General features: G+C 36.5%; 2 protein-coding genes across 2 annotated transcripts; both read left to right on the plus strand.

Moving 5' to 3' along the window:
- Positions 1–8128: 8128 nt before the first annotated feature.
- LOC130932906 (uncharacterized) lies at positions 8129–11402 on the plus strand. The gene is made up of 3 exons (XM_057862362.1): positions 8129–9215; positions 9708–9903; positions 10665–11402. Exons 1-3 carry the CDS (start codon positions 8520–8522, stop codon positions 11186–11188), a joined length of 1416 nt encoding a protein of 471 aa, XP_057718345.1. The 5' UTR covers positions 8129–8519; the 3' UTR covers positions 11189–11402.
- A 5186-nt stretch (positions 11403–16588) lies between these two features.
- On the plus strand, positions 16589–18420 carry LOC130932982 (UPF0481 protein At3g47200). The gene is made up of 2 exons (XM_057862462.1): positions 16589–17423; positions 17504–18420. Exons 1-2 carry the CDS (start codon positions 16719–16721, stop codon positions 18182–18184), a joined length of 1386 nt encoding a protein of 461 aa, XP_057718445.1. The 5' UTR covers positions 16589–16718; the 3' UTR covers positions 18185–18420.
- The last annotated feature ends 193 nt before the right edge of the window (positions 18421–18613 follow it).

The raw sequence follows: 18613 nt of genomic DNA on the forward strand, positions 1-18613 counted from the left end.
ACTTCCCAACCTCTTCTTTGGATCTCATGTCGGATCTTCGGATACTCATTTTCTTTGAGCATGAAAGGGACCTCAGGGATCACCTTCTTCTTGACCATAACTTCATAGAAGTGGTCTTGATGGGCTTTTGAGATGAATCTCTCCATCTCCCACGACTCGGAGGTAGAAGCTTTTGTCTTCCCTTTCCTCTTTCTAGAGGTTTCTCCGGCCTTATGTGCCATCAATGTTTATGGAAAAACAAAAAAGCTATGCTTTTACCACACCAAACATAGAATGTTGCTCATCCTCAAGCAAAAGAAGAAAGAATAGAAGAAGAAGAAGAAGATATGGAGGAGAGGGAGAGAGATGTGTATTCGGCTAAGAGGGAGAAGAGAGGGTTGTGTTTTGTGAAAATGAAGAAGTGTGGAGGGGTATATATAGTGCAGGGAGAGGGGTTAGGTTCGGTCATATAGGGTGGGTTTGGGAGGGAAAGAGATTTTGAATTTGAAGGTAAGTGGGGTTTATGGGGAAGAGTGGATGGATGTGAGTGGTGAAGAGGTGATGGGGAAGAGTGATTGAGGTGATTGGTGAATGATGTTTGGGGAAGAGTGTTATGAAAAGGTGTGAGAGAGAGGGAGAAGGTAGGTAGGGATCCTGTGTGGTCCACAAATCCTGAGGTGATCCTGTGGGGTCCACAGATCCTGAGGTGTCAAGGATTTCTCATCCCTGCACCCTTTAGGCGTGTAAAACGCCCTCTATATGCAATCCTGGCGTTTAACGCCAGACTGAAGCTTATTTAGTTTTGTCCGAGAGAATTAGCGGCGAAGGATCGAAGCGGCATGGAGATGGTGGACAAGAGACTGGCCAAGGAGAGGCAGAAGATGTTTCGGGTCGGGTCATGTTGGCACACAGTTGGGTTGGACTCGGTTGCTTTCATTCAGGCAATACCTATCTGAAAAGAAGATTGGACTTGTATAGACTAATTTTTTTTACATGGAGACTTATACTTTATAGGTTACAGTAATATGATTTAGTAATATGATTTAGAAAATTAGTTCTTTTTTTAGTAATTTAATTAATTATAGTAATATAATATGAGAAATTAGTAAATTTATAAAATAATTTTATTAATTATAATAATATAATATGAGAAATTAATAATTTTTAGATTAATTTTATTAATTATAGTGATATGTCATAAAAATTTATTAATTATTTAGAGTATTAATTATAGTAAGATACCATCAAAAATTAGTATGTTTTAGATTAATTTTATTAAATTGATAGGTGTTACCGTTGATCTGGGGAATAAATCGAACACAAAAAAATATATGTAGTAAGTTCTAAGGTTTAAATACAAGGATGGATGTATATCAAGAATAAGAAAACGAAAAAAATCCTAACCCTTAAATCTTAAATTAGTAATTTTTAGAGCAACTTAATTAATTATAATTATTGAATCAACCACCTTCAAACGTCTATAAAGAAAAAATACACAAATTATCTGTATGTACTCTCTCAATTTTATCACGTACTCTCTTAGTTTTATTAATAATATATATATAATTAGTGATTTTGTTATATTAATTTTATTAATTATGGTTAAATGATATAGAAAATAATTTAATTAATTATAATAGTAAGATGTTATATGAAATTAGTAATTTTTTAAAATAATTTTGGTTATAGTAATATGATTTAGAAAATAAATTTTTTTAGTAATTTTGTTAATTATAGTAATATAATCTGAAAAATTAGTAAATTTATAAAATAATTTTATTAGTTATTGTAATATGTCATAAAAAATTATTAATTATTTAAAGTATTAACTATAGTAAAATGCTATAAAAAATTAATATTTTTTAGATTATTTTTATTAAATTGACTAGCATTATTGCTAATTTAGGGAATAAATCGAAAATAGAAAAAATATACGTAGTAAGTTCTAACGATCAAATGATAGGATGGACATATATCAAGTATAATAAGAAAAAAAATTCTTAAACCCTAAACTTTAAATTAGTAATTTTTAGTGTAACTTGATTAATTATAGTAATATATAAAAAATTAGTAATATATATTAAAAATTAGTGATTTTGTTAAATTTATTTTAGTAATTATAGTAATATGTCATAAAAATTTATTAATTATTTAGAGTATTAATTATAATAATAAGATGCTGTAAAAATTAGTATTTTTTAGATTAATTTTATTAAATTGATTGGTGTTACCATTAATTTGAAGAATAAATAAAAAAAAATATGCTACTAAGTTTTAAGGTTTAGATGAAAGAATGGACGAATATAAAGAATAAAAAAAAACCTTAATCCTAAACCATAAATCATAAATCCTGAAAACTAAATTAGTAATTTTTAAAATAACTTGATTAATTATAATATATATATATATATATATATATAAAAATTAGTGATTTTGTTACACTAATTTTATTAATTATGTAGTAAGATGTTATGTGAAATTAGTAATTTTTTAGAATAACTTTTTAGGTTATAGTAATATAATTTAGAAAATTAGAATTTTTTATTAATTTTATTAAATTGATAGGTGTTATCATTGATTTGGGGAATAAATCGAAAATGATAAAAGGATTAGATAGACAATGATTTTTGTGAACAATATGAATAATAGGCTCTAAAATTGGCCCAATAATGTAAAAATGCACTACACTCCCAAATTACCCCATCTAAATCTTAATATTAGGATAATCATCCACACATGTAGTGAATTGAACATCCAATATATCCGTTATTCACATTATTTAGTTTTTTTATTGTCTATCTATACTTTTTCATAATAAAAACGTATGTAGTAAATTCTAATGCTCAAATGAAAGAATGCACATATATCAAGGATAAAAAAATTTTAAAATTTTAAATCCTAAGCCTAAATGTTAGATCCTAAATTTGTAATTTTTTAGAGTAACTTGATTAATTATATAATATATATATATATATATATAGTAATTTTGTAATATTAATTTTAATTTATTAATTATAGTTAAATGATATGGAGAATAATTATATTATTATATAGAAAGATGTAGTAAATTAATATGTAGTAAATTCTAAAGTTCAAAAAAGATTGACGCATATCAAGGATAAGAAGAAAAAAAAATCTTAAACCCTAAATCCTAAACTCTAAATTATAAACCCTAAATAATTAATAAAATATTAATCTTTTATAGCATCTTAATTAATGAAAAATTATTTTTTTACAACATCTTACTGTGATTAATTCTCTAAATAATTAATAATTTTTCATGACATATCACTATAATTAATAAAAGTAATCTAACATAATTATTAATTTCTCATTAATAAAATTACTCAAAACAATAATTAATTTCTTAAATTATGTTACTATAACTTATAAAATTATTCTAAAAAATTATTAATTTTCCATGATATTTTACTATAATTAATAAAATTATTCTCTATATTATTTAACTATAATAAATAAAATTAGTCTAAAAAAAACTAATTTTCCACTATAGTTAATAAAATGAATATAACAAATGGAATCTGCCCATTTGCTATTGGAAGGGTGGGAGGCATTTTGGCTGGTTTCCATTGTGATAACCCACCACATTCTCCCCTGTTCGGTGATGTTCGTCAAAGAGTTGAATCACGCAACGCATTTTATGGTTTCATTAGAATTGCTTCGGAATTTTAAACTCTGGGATTAGCAGTGATTTGAAATTAAAACTGTATTTGTATATATTTTGGTCGTTCTGATGTTAGAACAGTAATTTGAATCTGAAATCTTGTTTGATTTTGGGTATTGGAATTTTTAGGGATTTTAAGAAATTGGAGTAATATGGATTGTATTGAACATTTTTTCTGAAGCAGATTCTGGTGAGTATAGTGGTCAATTAGTAGAAAATAGAGGTTTTTATGGAGACGTGAGATGCTATAAGCAAGCTTCCCCTCCAAGGTGTGGTGGTAGATCAAGGAATACTAGTTCTTGCGGTAGAAGGTTGTTAAGACGAAAGCAAGGAGTGTGGGCAGTGGACTTTGGGCATGCCAGAGAAGACGATGCCGAAGCCACCATGTATGAGTAGGGAGGAGAAGGAGTTGGTAGCGCAATGAAAGAGCCAGTATGAGAGGCAGTGGAAAGGTTTGAGTCGTTGTTGGCGGTGGAGATAATAAAAGGGACGGCTTGCGACGGCGGAGGAAGAAGTGGAAGAGAACCAGGTGGAGGAGGAGGGAGGCGGCGGTAATAGTTAACTAATTTAAACAACTAAACTAAATATATTCATTTAAAAAATTAATAAATAACCCCTCTATTTTCTATGTAATTGCAAACAAGACTCCACTAAAATGAACATTTTTATTTTGCGCCTACTTGGCTTATCAGTGCGCTAAACAACTTTTTGGCGTTTTGGTGCGCAAACATATATTTATCTGGATGAAGAAGTTGATGTGTAGAAGCAGAAGTGATGTGAATACAGGGAATAGTTGTGGTTAGGGGCATTCAAAACCGATCCGGACAGAAACTAAACCGGCAAACTGAACCAAAAAACCGATTCAGGTAATGTCTTGCTATTATAGCCTTTTATCATTTATACCTACTATTTGGATTTTCTCATTGGTGTTGATTTGTTGTTACTTGCTGTTGATTTGTGGATTTGTTGCTAAGTTTTGTTGATTTATAGCCTTTTTTCCACGTTAATACTTACATACAAATGCATTGTTGATTTGTTGCTACTTGCTGTTGTTGGCTTGGTGTTTAATGGTTCATTTTATTGTTGGTTAATGGTTCAATATATTGGAAATGTCCTGCTTGCTGCCTTGCTGGTTACTGTTTAGTGGTTCATCTTATTGTTATTTAATGGTTCATTATATTGAAAATCTCCTGCTTGTTGCCTTGCTGGTTGCTGTTTAATGGTTCATTTTATTGTTGGTAATTTGGTATTACTGGTTATTGAATTATTGCTGGATGCTGGTTATTGATTTATTGTTGAATGTTGATAACTTGGTAATTGGTATTGCTGGATTGTTGGTTATTGATTTGTTGTGCAGTTTATTGTTGGTTATTAATTTATTTGTTGTTGTGTTTCTGGCCTTAATTTATTGTATTTATTTATGTAGTTTGACGTCAGTTCAAGTGAGAATATGGGCGAATCCGGATTGCCGCCAGTTCCTCTTCCGAATGAATCAACAAGCATCAGATCTCCGACTGCATTGCCTCCTGTCCCAGCTCCTCATCGAAACATAAGGAAGCTTGCTAGTAGAGGTCGAGGGAAAAGGCGGGCTGTTGAAGAAGCTCCTGTTGATGACTCTGCTGAAACTGAGGCCGACAAAGGTAAGAGAAAACCTTGTAGACCTAGGTCTTGGACATAAAAATGTAATTGGTGTGGGGCTAGTTATTCTTCTGATACACATAAAAATGGCACTAGTAACATGAAAAATCACTTATTGTCACAATGCAAAAAATTTTCGAAGGAAGCATTAGATCTTACCCAAAAGATTTTTTGTTTTCAAGATGTGATAAAGGATGATAGGAAAGGGATATGTAGTTCACTTTCTGCCGTGTCATTTGATGTTGATCGTTGTAGACAAGCGCTTGCTAGAATGATTATTGTGGATGAATTACCTTTTTCGCATGTTGACGGGGAGGGTTTTCGTTATTATACGAGTTGTTTGCAACCCAAGTTTCCAATTCCTGGAAGGCTCACAGTTGCTAGGAATTGTTGGAAGCTTTATTTGAATGAAAAAATTAAGTTGAAGTCTGTTTTCTCTCAACTAAATCAAAATGTTTATTTGACAACTGATTGTTGGTCATCTGTGCAAAACTTGAACTATCTTTGCCTTACTGCTCATTATATTGATGCTAATTGGAAACTGCAAAAAAGAATCTTGAATTTTTGTGCTATCAAGAATCACAAGGGAAAAATAATTGGTAGGAAGATTGAGAGATGTTTGTTGAGCTGGGGAATATCCCGAGATTTTTATATCACTGTTGATAATGCTAGTTCAAATGATGTTGCACTTTCTTAGTTGAAAAATAGAATGGAGGATTAGAACTCACATCCATTAAGGGGAGAGTTTTTACATGTTAGATGTTGTGCTCATATTTTAAATCTCGTTGTGAATGATGGGTTGAGAGAAATGCATGAGTCAATTTTAAAGATTAGAAATGCAGTTCGGCATGTGCGTGCATCACCGGGTCGTACTGAGAGGTTTAAAACTATGATTAAGGAAGCTAGAATTCTGGAAAAAGGCACTGTCCATTTAGATGTTCCTACCAGGTGAAACTCTACCTTTTTAACGCTTGAAAGTGCTTTGAAGTTTCAAAAGGCATTTAAACGATTGGGGGAGAGAGATTCTAAATATGCTATGATGGCTGGTGGGATTCCTAAGTCTGAGGATTGGGAGAATGCAAGGCATTTTGTCAAGTTTTTAAAATATTTTATGAGGTTACTAACAAAGTTTCTGGTTCAACGTTCGTGACATCTTCTCAACACTTTAATGACTTTTGTAAAATATTGTCTACACTTAAGCATTGGATGGGAAGCTTAGATACGGTATTTTCAGGGCATGACTGAGAAAATGAAGTCCAAGTATGATAAGTATTAGGAAAATATAAAAAACACAAACATGATAATTTTCATTGCAATTGTTCTTGATCCTAGGTATACGCTTCAATTGATTAAGTGAAGTTTTGAAAAGTTGTATGAAAAAGAAAATGCTGAATTCTTAACTTCAAAGGTGAAGGAGACGCTTTTCAAGGTGTTTGATAGCTATAGGCTGTTTGGTGGTAACTATCAAAGATCTACTCGGCAAGATCCTCCTGAAATTAGCACACAAGAGCTTGAGGCACATGAAACTTCTTTTGCTATGAAATTTTAGAAGGAAATGCAATTCAATGAGAGAGTTAACAAGAATGAGGTGGAGTTATATCTTATGGAGGCATTAGAGAAGAGTGGCATGCAATTTGACATTCTAAATTGGTGGAAAGTGAATTCCACTAAATATCCAATTCTTGGGCAGATTGCAAGAGATGTCTTAGCCATGCCAGTTTCCACAGTTGCTTCAGAATCGACATTTAGTACTGGAGGAAAGGTGTTGGATAATTATAGGAGTTCTCTAACTCCGATGACAGCTGAAGCGTTAATTTGTACACAAAATTGGCTCAGAAACTCTCCAAAACTTGTCCTTGAGGAACTCATCGAGGAATTGGAGAAGTTGGAATTAGGTATGGTTAAGTTTCTACTTATAATTTTTTTATTTTAATATAGTTTTTATTAATATATATTATTTGTTATGATTGCTTCTTGTTTATTATATTTTGTAGAAGTTGCACTCACTCGTGATCCTAATGAAGAAGATTCTGGTGTTGAGTCTAATTGAGTACATCTTGTTATGGTAGGAATTGTTCTCCTTATATTTATTATTATTATTGTTGTTGTTGTTTTTATTTCAGGTTGGTTTGCATTAAGAAGTTTAGCTATTTTGTTGGAGAAGACACCATAACTTTGCTATTAGTTTAATGACAATTTATTTTTATTTTCAGTTGTGTTGACTGTTGAATTATTAAACTTCTTTAATTGTCGTATTTGAATTCTGTTGTGGTTAAATTTCATTAAATTAAGACTTTGTTAGCTATTGTGTATTTCTGTTTGTCGATTTCAACGTTATGACTTTGCATAATAGTATGGTAGTAATTTTTTTGAATTGATAGAAAATCAAACAAACCGAATTGATTTGGTTTGGTTCGGATGGTCTTGACAAAAAAACCAAACCAAATTGAATCATAACTTAATTAAACGATCGGATCGAATGACTTTTTCCTAAAAAACCGAACCAAACTGCACCGCGAACACCCATAGCTGTAGTAGGATACTAGGATGAAGGGAGAAGGGAGAACCGAACAATAATAAAGAGAGCCTTGTGTAGTGGTAGCCTTGTCAGCACTCAGCAGTCAAATATTGAGGGCTGAGACAAAAACGTAGAGTATATAATTAGCTAATTACGGATTTGCGGTAACATTTAAAACATGGTTTACAATCGCAGGTTGCCCCCCAGAAATGTGTTGACAGGAGGGACTACGTTGAGACTTGGCAACTGGGCTCAATAACCGCTGGCATCCTAATCCTAATTAGTTACTAATGACCGTAATCTGTAGTTGAGAAAGTGATTTTGTGTATTAGTATAGCAGTAGTCAGTATTTTGTTTTATGGAAGCAGCCTACCTAGCCGGCTAGCCCCCTCCTGGCTCTACAATCTACATACAGATTACAGAATACAGAATTTTAAATATTTGTTGTGTTTTGTATTGTCTCCCCCACCTCCACTCCGGAACATTATTCTATAGTAATTCGTTTACCATTCACCAATCAGTCTCTTCTCTGCTCTGCTCTTATAACCTGGATACTTTAACCTTTTCTATTAGACTAGATTTGAATCTCCACGGCATTCTCTCTTTCTTTCTCTCTGTCTCTCTTCCCCCAAATGTTGTAGCTACAACACTCGCATTCCTCAAACTCTGGTCTCTCCGTCTTGAACCAAAACTAACGTGATGGATCACAAGTCCTTGTTACAGGAGCTTCTGAAAGAAGAGCAAGAGCCTTTCCTACTAAACAAGTACATTTCCGATAGGAGAACCCACATGAAGACCACCACTACTACTCTCGTCTACAGCAAACAACGCAGCACAACTTTCCCACTCAATCTCTGCAAGAACGCATGCTTCTCCACCTCCACTACCACCACCACCAAATCCCCTCTCTTGGAACTCCCATCGCCCAATAATAACAAGAAGCCCATATTCCTTCACATTCCTTCTCGAACCGCCGCGCTTCTTCTCGAAGCCGCTCTCAGGATCCACAAACACAAAAAGACCAATCACGGCTTCGGCCTATTGGGCTCCTTCTTCAGGAGACTAAAGCAGAACCGCCGCAAGCACAAGCTCAAGGTGAGCTCCCTCAAAGATCGAGAAAATGTGATTAATAGATCCTACGAGTTGGGGTTTCGATGTTCATACTATGTTTGGTCAGAGAGCAACGATGATGAGTCTCTCGACATGGAAACCTCAAGTAGCACTAGTACCAACTTTGATGACCACCACCACCACCATATTATTCACAATGGAGGATTCTGTGAAAGCCCATTCCGTTTTGTTCTTCAAAAGAGCCCCTACTCCTCCTCCGGCCTCAACACGCCGGAGCTACCTTCACCTCCGCCCTCATCACCACAAACTCCCCACACTACGCAGGTTCGTTAATCAGTTTTTGTTTTCTGAGTCAACTCGTCTCTCAACCTTACTATATTAATCATTCAGGGGTTTAGTTTATTCTTTGTCGGTAATCTGCTATTTCCTTTAAGATTTAGCTCCATGGACCGTGTTGTTATTATTATTATTATTATGCTTTTATGATTGTACTTTTCGATTCTTTTTCTGCCACATGCAAATCTTTTCTCCATTTTCTCACTTCAAGTGGACTTTTTTCATAAAACATGACAAACTGTGATTTTTGTTTGCTCTTGCTTGCCGTCATTAGATCCCCACATTCGCGATTAAGCACATAACGGTTCCAAGTTTGTATTGTATTCTTGTTCAATTTGTAAAGAGGGCATCTTGTACCGCAATAAACAGCAAGCATCGTCACTCAATAACATTAATTTGAATATTTCGTTAGAACTGGATGTACCTTCCATATTAATTTATAACATATTTGCTGATGAACATTTTATCTTATCTTAATAGGACAAAGAAAGTAACGGCGGTGAGAGTGTGCATAAATTCCAATCGGGGGAACTAGAAGAAGATAAGGAACAGTGTAGTCCCGTGTCTGTTCTAGACCCACCCTTCGAGGACGATGACGAAGCGCATGGAAACGACGACGAGGACGAAAATGAGGAGCATGGTTTCGATTTGGAGTGCAGCTATGCCATAATGCAGAGTATGTCATAATTTCATTTATTTATTTTTGTACCATTCTCTCTGTTTGTTGTGCCGTCGTTTTCCCTCAACGCCCCATCCCACACGCCTCTTTCATTTGGTGATGGAGAAATGGTGGTGTCACTGTTTTTATTTGTGTTCATTCATTTCATACTCAATTATCTTATCACTGCAGATTAATAATGAAAACTGTGCACCTACTTAATTAGCCTAAGAGCGAAAAATGATTCATCATTCTATGTGATGTGATTGTGTCGATATTGTAACCGCGCTATCTATGTGGGTTCCATTTGGAAGATCACATATGCTAAGCACTCAGAGAGCATTTCCCATTCAATGTGGCTTTGGCGTACTCTTTGTTTTTACAGCTAAGTTGAAAAGTATTTGTGCCATTTTGTAAATAAATTCTAACGTGACCCACATCTTTTCATGTTAGGAAATCTCTCCTAGATTGGGATATACTTGTATTTAGTGCGCTGCATAACATTTGAGCTATCTTAGCCCTTTGGGGTTTCATAAAAGTTGGTCCTTTTTGGTTGTTGCATACCAATTCTTAGTTACAGATCAATTTAACATGGCTATGGTAATTAAACTAGTGGTGGAACCCATTTTATGATCTGTTTCGGGTTTCCCACGCCTTAAATTTCCCACTAATAGCGTCTGAGCCTTAATGCATCTTGAACTCATTGTTTTCCATGTTTTGCATTGTTTGAACATCAATCATATATATTATTTATGATTGATAATTTTTTATTTTGACAGGAACTAAGCAGAATCTATTGTACAAGCTTCGTAGATTCGAGAAACTCGCGGGGCTAGATCCGGTAGAACTCGAGAAAATAATGCTGGATCAAGAAGAGGAGGAGGATGAAACGGTCATGGAAGATGATGGATATGTATACGAGGCCAGTGAAGCATTATCGTGTAAAGAAAATTGCTTGATAGAACAAGTATTTGAAGCTCTCTTTGAGTCATCAAGACTTCAATTCCCAGAAGGCCTTAAGAGACTTGTATCTGATGTCATTGCAGAGGAAGAGAGGGAAATTGAGCGCTTAGAAGATTATAATAATAGGGACATGGTGGTGAGAAAGGTGTGCAAGAGAATGGAGCTTTGGAAACAAGTGGAGTCAAACACAATTGACATGATGATAGAAGAAGATTTTACAAGAGAGGAAAATGGTTGGAAGAAGAAAAATGTGGATCAGATAAGGGACATGGCTGGGGAGCTTGAACTTGCTATCTTTGGATTTCTAGTTGAAGAATTCTCAGAGGAGCTAGAATGTTAAAACCGTGGCCAAATTTTGACGCAGCTGAGCTAATTAAATTGTCCAAGATTTTACCTTATTCTTTCTTTTCTTTTTTCACCACCTTAGAATAGGCTTAGTTAGATATAATCTAAAAAACAAGAGAAGTAAACCCAAGAAGATAATCTGGGTATATGTACATGACTCGTGTATGTAGCAAGTCGTCTTTCTTAATATTTATAATTTTCACACTTAATGTTGATGTTATGTTTATTATTTACTAATTAATATTGGAAGAAGGAATTGTTAGATGTTAGTTGTCGGCGGAGAATAGTATGTAATGAGGATTGAGTACTACTCACTTCACTCAAGAAAGGATCAATTTGACAAGGACCAATCAGTCTAATCTTATGTTATTTTCTTTTTCCAATGCCCCTTTTCTTTTCGTGTTTGGATATGACTTGTCAAGTCAAATTTGCATATTGTTTGTTTCTGGATTTCTTTTACTGATCTCCTTGTTGTGTTAATCAACCCAGATGGATTCTCTTCAGGTTATGCTTTTCCAGTGGCAGTGATCGATCGCTATCGTTTGCAGCTCTTGGTTTGTGTTGTGCTTTCCTGGGCCTATTTTGATTTCTGGGGATGAACGTTGTGAGACTGGGCTCCATCTATCAAGAATTCAACATCCAAAATAGTCAATATTAAAAATATATCGACTAGTATCCTGGCCCAATTGAAGGTGCCTCTTTCTCTATAGAGGTAGGATGTGGACTTTACCACACCTGCTAATAACAAGCTGAGGCAACCTGAAGCTGCTGATATGCAGCTGAATTAATCTTACTGCCTTTTTTCAATGATTATTTTGGCTTGGAATGTAAGAGGTGCAGCCAGCTCAGGTTTCAGGCGCACCTTAAGAGAGATCTGCAATCAAAATAAACCAGATATTGTGATTCTTCTTGAAACAAAAGTTAGTGGTGACAGGGCTAAAACTGTTATCCGAAATCTTGGTTTCAACAATTCGATTATTGAAGAGGCACATGGGTTCTCAGGAGGCATATGAATCTGCTGGAATGATAATAATCTCAATATTACCCCCATGGAAACTGACCAACAGTATATACACACAAAAATCGAAACCCCTAGAAAAGAAGCTTGGTTTATGACAGCTGTGTACGCCAGTCCCCAACCCCAAAATAAAAGTTCACTATGGACGAAGCTGTTAAACATTGCCAACAGAACTCATAGCCCTTGGATTGTCACAGGGGATTTCAACGAGATAAAAGACGCCACAGAGAAAAAGGGAGGTAGTACTATTGATAACAGAGCTTGCAATCGTTTTGCTAACTGGATCAATGACAGTGGTCTTATTGATATAGGTTTTAGTGGAAGTAGATTCACCTGGAAGGGTCCACTTTGGAATGGTCATGAGAGAGTCTTCAAGAGACTCGATCGTGCCCTCTCTAACTCTTCATGGAGACTTCTCCATCATGAGGCAGTGGTCAAGGTCTTGCCGAGAACCAACTCGGACCACCACCCTCTCCTCATTACAGAAAATGATTGCGGAAACCTTAACCACAACAGACCCTTTAGATTTGAGTTAATGTGGACACATCACCCAGATTTTGATTCTTTCCTATTTCAAACATGGAACAACAACATCAACAATAGCCTCCTGAGCTCTCTCCCCAATATTAAACAAGAATTGATCACTTGGAACAAACATATTTTTGGCAATATCTTTAAAGCAAAGAGAAGGATCATGAACAGATTGGGAGGCATACAAAGATGTAATAGCTATGGCCAAAACCCTTTTCTGGACCAGCTCGAAGTCAACCTTAATAAGGAGCTCAATGAAATTCTTGACAAAGAAGAAATGTTCTGGCTTCAAAAATCCAGAGAACAATGGATAGTTGAGGGAGATAGAAACACCCGTTTCTACCACACCAAAACTATCATCAGAAGGAGGAAGAACAAAATCTTAAAGCTGAGGAACCTTAATGGTGAATGGATAGAGGATGATCAAAGCTTAAAAAATCACATAACCAGTTTCTTCCAAAACCTTTATAAAGAAGAGGTAAGCAACTGTCCTTGGGTGTTTGAGTCTATTACTCTACCTAACTTGGATCCCCTTTTTTGCCGGCGTATGGAAGCCCCTCCCACAGTCACAGAAATAAAAAAAGCCCTCTTTAGCATTGGGTCCACCAAAGCTCCCGGAGAAGATGGATTTCCAGCAGCCTTTTTCAAACACAACTAGAATCTTATGAAGAACAAGATTGTGGAGTTCACACAAACCTGTTGGGCAAAACCCACTATCATAAAAGAAACCAATGCAACTCTCCTAGCCCTCATACCCAAAACACATCACCCAGAGTTCATAAATCAATTTAGACCCATCGCACTCTGCAATGTGAAATACAAGATACTTGCTAAAGTTATTGTTCAGAGAATCAAACCCCTCCTGAATGATAGAATATCCCCCCACCAATCTAGTTTCATACCGGGATGGAAGATCCATGACAACATCATCATAGCTAAAGAAGTGATGCATTCAATGAGGAGGATGAGAGGGAAAAAAGGATACATGGCGATAAAAATCGACTTTGAGAAAGCTTATGATAGGATCAATTGGAACTTCATCCAGCAGAGACTCATAGAATTTGGAATTCCTAACAAACTCAGCAGCATAATTATGGAAGGAGTGAGATCAGTTAACTACAATGTGCTTTGGAACAGGAACAAAACTGAGACGTTTTATCCAACAAGGGGAATAAGGCAAGGGGATCCTTTATCCCCATACCTCTTTGTCATCTGTATGGATAAGCTCTCTCAGTACATTGAACAGGGAGTAGATGAGGGGTTTTGGTCCCCGTTTATATTTAGAAAAAATGGTATTAACCTGTCCCATTTAATGTTTGCTGACGATTTGTTACTTTTTGCAGAAGCAACAAATGAACAAATAGAGAACATCAAAGAAACCATGGAAGCATTTTGCAAAGCGGCGAGCTTGAAAATCAACACAGCAAAATCTTCTATAGTTTTTTCAAAAAACACTGATCCAACCACCAGAAGAAATATTTTAAGCCAGACAGAATTCAGAGAAAGCAAAACGCTTGGAAAATACCTTGGAGCCATGTTAAACAACAAGAGAAAGGGAAAGGAAAATTTCAAAACAATGTTAGAAAGAGTGCAAGGAAAATTAAAAGGATGGAAGAGCAAATGCCTCTCCATAGCTGGGCGGATAACCTTTGCACAATCAGTCATAAGCCCGAGCGTGAATTTTGATATGCAACATGGAAAAGTCCCCAAGGTGGTGTGCAATGATATAGAAAAACTACAAAGAAATTTTGTGTGGGGAGACACAGACAACAAAAGAGGTCTTCATGTAGTGAATTGGAAAACTTTGTGCCTCCCAAAACATGAAGGAGGGCTAGGGTTCAGGAAATTAGAACTTATGAATGAGGCTTTTTTGCTAAAGATCATTTGGCAGCTATAAGAACAACCTAATACTCTATGGGCAAAAATTTTACTTCAGAAATACAATAACAGCATTAGTAACAGCTCCACAACTCAATAGATTACCAGAAAATCAGATTCTGACCTATGGAAAGAATTAATGAAGACCTGGCCAACCTTTTTGAAGCATGCTATTTCTTTCATTGGAGATGGGCGCTCAACTTTCTTCTGGACAGACAATTGGGTGGAAGATGGAGGAACCCTGAAAAATTATGCAACTCACACTAATTTAGACATTCACAGCAAAGTAAGAGAATGGGCAGATGATACTAGAGGATGGAATTTAACCAAATTGAGCAGAGCATTACCTGAGGAGACGGTGCAGAAAATCATAGCTCAACCACCTCCAAGAAGCAATGGCAACGAAGACAAGAGGGGCTGGAAGCTATCAGAGGATGGCGACTTCTCTATAGTAGCAACATATAGAGCCCTGGCAAACTGGACAACCCCGTCAAAAACCAAATGGACAATGATATGGAATTGGAAGGGGCCCCAAAAGGCGAAAATCCTAATCTGGAAATTGATGCATGATCGAATTTTCACAAATCAGAGAAGGAGTAGAATATTTGGGGGAAGTGGAGATTGCCCCATCTGCAAAAACCAAATGGAGAGTGCAATTCATACCTTTAGGGATTGCGCGAAGGCTGCCACCATATGGAATCAACTCATTGACCCGAACACATTGCAGAGCTTCTTCACAACAAATCGAGACCAATGGCTGGAGCTGAACCTCAGGTTTCGACTGAGCAAACATGAAACCCAAGCATGGCTAGACTACTTCATTGTCACTTGCTGGAAGCTTTGGAATTGGAGAAACAAGGAAGTTCATGACCAAGGGTACACTAGGCCGCCTAATCCCCACTAAGAAATTGAGAAGAAAGTGAAGGAAATTCGAGAGGCTTTTGATAGGAGAATGAAGGAGAGAATTATCAATTAAAAGAAGGAAAGGCAAATTAAATGGAACCCACCTCCACATGGCTGGATAACTCTAAATACAGATGGGTCCAGACAGAATAACAAAGCTGGATGTGGTGGAATTTTAAGAAATGAAGATGGCAAGTGGGTAGGAGGATTTTCATACTACATAGGAGATTGTACAGCTTATAGAGCAGAATTGTGGGAAATAGACCAAGGTTTAAAAATTGCTTGGACTTTGGGGCTAAAGAATATTATTGTGGAATGTGATTCCAAAGCAGTCATAGCCACTCTTAACAGCAACAAAAACCTGGCAAATCACCCAAATGCACTAATCAGAAACATCCACAATTGGAGAGAAAAAGAGTGGAATATATATTTTGTAAATATCTACAGAGAAGACAACAGATGTGGTGATTGTTTAGCACGTAAAAGTCTATCCTTAGAATTGGGGTTACACTTTTGAGATATACTTCCCCGAAAGGTCGTTCACATCCTTTTTGATGATGAAAAAGGGGTCTCTTTACCCCGAATAGTTTGTAGTTAGTTCTCTTTAGGGCTTTTAGCCCCGTTTCAATACCAAAAAAAAAAAAAGAGATACACTTGTTTGGTTTCTTCCCATTCCACATTTACCCATTTAGTGGAACCAACGTATTCCTTTAGTTTGGGCCTACCAAAATTTTGTCAAGTTGTGTAAACAGTTTTATTTTATAGTATCAAGTATCAACCCCCTACAAATTTAGAAGAGATCACCCCTGTTCCCGGATGGCATGGAATTCTGACGTTCAAACACACCAAATTGTGTTTTGCTCCATGTTTGCCATACTTTAACATTTTTATATGTGTTTGGTCTTCAAATGATGATCATAGTGTCTTAATTCCAAGGACTTTCTCCAGTAATTTCTGCTTCTGTCCCCTTTTCATATGGTCCATCAAATAACAAAACTTTCAAAGGTGTCGGCTTCCCCAGTTGCCACATTAAAGAGCCTGGGCCAATGTCAATACGCCATCCATTCAATGCGTGCAAGTAATGTATAATGCATGTCCCAACAAAATATAAATTAAAATCAACAGCGTGACGAACTAAATTATTGGAAGAAACTAAGCCACCACTCCCATCTACCACCGACAACCAAGTTTCACCATGGGAAACAATTCCAATGAAGAAGATGGAGGAGAACCCAACAAAAACAATTACCACGTAATAGACATGTGCAAGTGGAAAGTTAACCAAGAGAGACTAGCTTCCATGCAAGCCAAGATCACAGGTAGCCCTAAACTTTTAAGTAAAGGCGCAGGCAAGAGAACCTGTTGCATCTTCAGGGTTCCACAGAGCCTAATCGACGCAAACGGAAAAGCCTACCATCCCCGAATCGTGTCCATTGGTCCTTACCACCGCGCCCAATCTCGCCTGAACATGATCGAGGAACACAAGTGGAGCTACCTCGCTTCCCTACTTGCTCGGACACACCTCCATGGGTTAACTTTAGAGGCCCTATTAGAATCCCTGGCACCCTTAGAATCCAGAGCCAGAGAGTGTTACTCCGAAGCCCTTCAACTAGACACTCACGATTTCATCGAGATGATGGTCCTTGACGGTTGTTTCATCATCGAGCTCTTCCGCAAGGTTGCAAGATTGGTACCCTTTGAACTCAACGATCCCTTAGTCACCATGTCCTGGATTTTACCCTTTTTCTACCGAGATTTCCTCAAGCTAGAAAACCAGATCCCGTTCTTCATCCTTCAACGCTTGTTTGAGGTCTCAAACATCCCCCAAGATAAGTCAACGTCCTCGCTCACTGCCCTCGCACTGGAATTCTTCAATAACATTTTGCTTAGGCCAGACGAGGTGTGTCCTAGTTTATGATGCACAATTATATTTATATTTAATAATCCTACGTGTATATGTATTCAATATGTGCAATACAGGTAATAGCGCAGAAGAGCACGACCGCAAAGGGGATGCACTTACTGGACCTGATTCGGTCCAGCTTCATCCCGAACGACGAACAAGTGGCAGAGCCAAAAACGGTGTCAACACCAACGCACGTGATCCAATGCGTCTCCAAGCTTCGGTGTTCAGGGATCAAGATCAACCCGGGGAACGACAAAGAAACATTCCTGCAAGTAACATTCAAACACGGCGTGATCGAGATGCCGATGCTAACGGTAGACGACTTCATGAGCTCGTTCTTGCTCAACTGTGTGGCGTTCGAGCAGTGCTACAGCTCGTGCTCCAAGCAGTTCACCACGTACGTCACGCTTTTGGACTGCCTCATAAACACGTACAGGGATGTGGAGTACCTGTGCGACAGGAACATAATAGAGAACCACTTTGGGACTGAAGGGGAAGTTGCGAGCTTCGTTAACAACGCTGGCAAAGACGTCGCGGTTGACTTGGAAATGTGTTACTTGTCTCGATTGTTCAACGAGGTTCATCAGTATTATAGTAATAGTTGGCATGTTCAGTGGGCTACCTTCAAGTATAGGTATTTTGATACGCCATGGTCCTTTATCTCTGCACTTGCTGCCTTCGTTTTGTTGCTTCTTACTGTGGCTCAGACCTACTTCGCGGCTTATCAGTATTTTGATCCCCAAAAATTTAACTGATTAATTGACGCTGATTTTCTTCTGATCTACAATGACATACATACTGGCTCTGTCTGTAGAGTTGTTGCTCTGGTGTAACCCCTTTTTTGGCACAAATTTTTACATATCATCTACTTGATAAAAATAGCTTCTAGCCACTTTGTGTATCTTAAATAAGCGTTGTTAGTCGTTACGTGGAAAAATCAAAGTTTCATAAACATAGTAAAAGAAAGAGGTTTCATTAACATGTATAAAAATTTTTTATTTTTACTTTGAATTTAATTTTTTATTTTTTACTTTATTAATATGTATAAATTTTGAAATTATTGAATTTTATATTTGCTTGAAAATTTTTTATTTCTCTGCGAGCAAGGTCGAGTAGGGTAGGATTTAGAAATTTAGAATGTGAGTAAGGTTAGCGTTGAGAGAATCTCAATCCCTATATAGAGT

Source organism: Arachis stenosperma, chromosome 6 (genome assembly GCF_014773155.1).
Source record: "Arachis stenosperma cultivar V10309 chromosome 6, arast.V10309.gnm1.PFL2, whole genome shotgun sequence".
Classification (NCBI taxonomy): domain Eukaryota; kingdom Viridiplantae; phylum Streptophyta; class Magnoliopsida; order Fabales; family Fabaceae; genus Arachis; species Arachis stenosperma.

Bases quoted from the DNA above. Each gene is read 5' to 3' on its own strand.
- LOC130932906 (XM_057862362.1), top strand. From the start codon at position 8,520: ATGGATCACAAGTCCTTGTTACAGGAGCTTCTGAAAGAAGAGCAAGAG. The intron at 9,216-9,707 runs GTTCGTTAATCA...TTATCTTAATAG, and splicing joins AAACTCCCCACACTACGCAG to GACAAAGAAAGTAACGGCGG. The intron at 9,904-10,664 runs GTATGTCATAAT...TTATTTTGACAG, and splicing joins CAGCTATGCCATAATGCAGA to GAACTAAGCAGAATCTATTG.
- LOC130932982 (XM_057862462.1), top strand. From the start codon at position 16,719: ATGGGAAACAATTCCAATGAAGAAGATGGAGGAGAACCCAACAAAAAC. The intron at 17,424-17,503 runs GTGTGTCCTAGT...TGTGCAATACAG, and splicing joins TTTTGCTTAGGCCAGACGAG to GTAATAGCGCAGAAGAGCAC.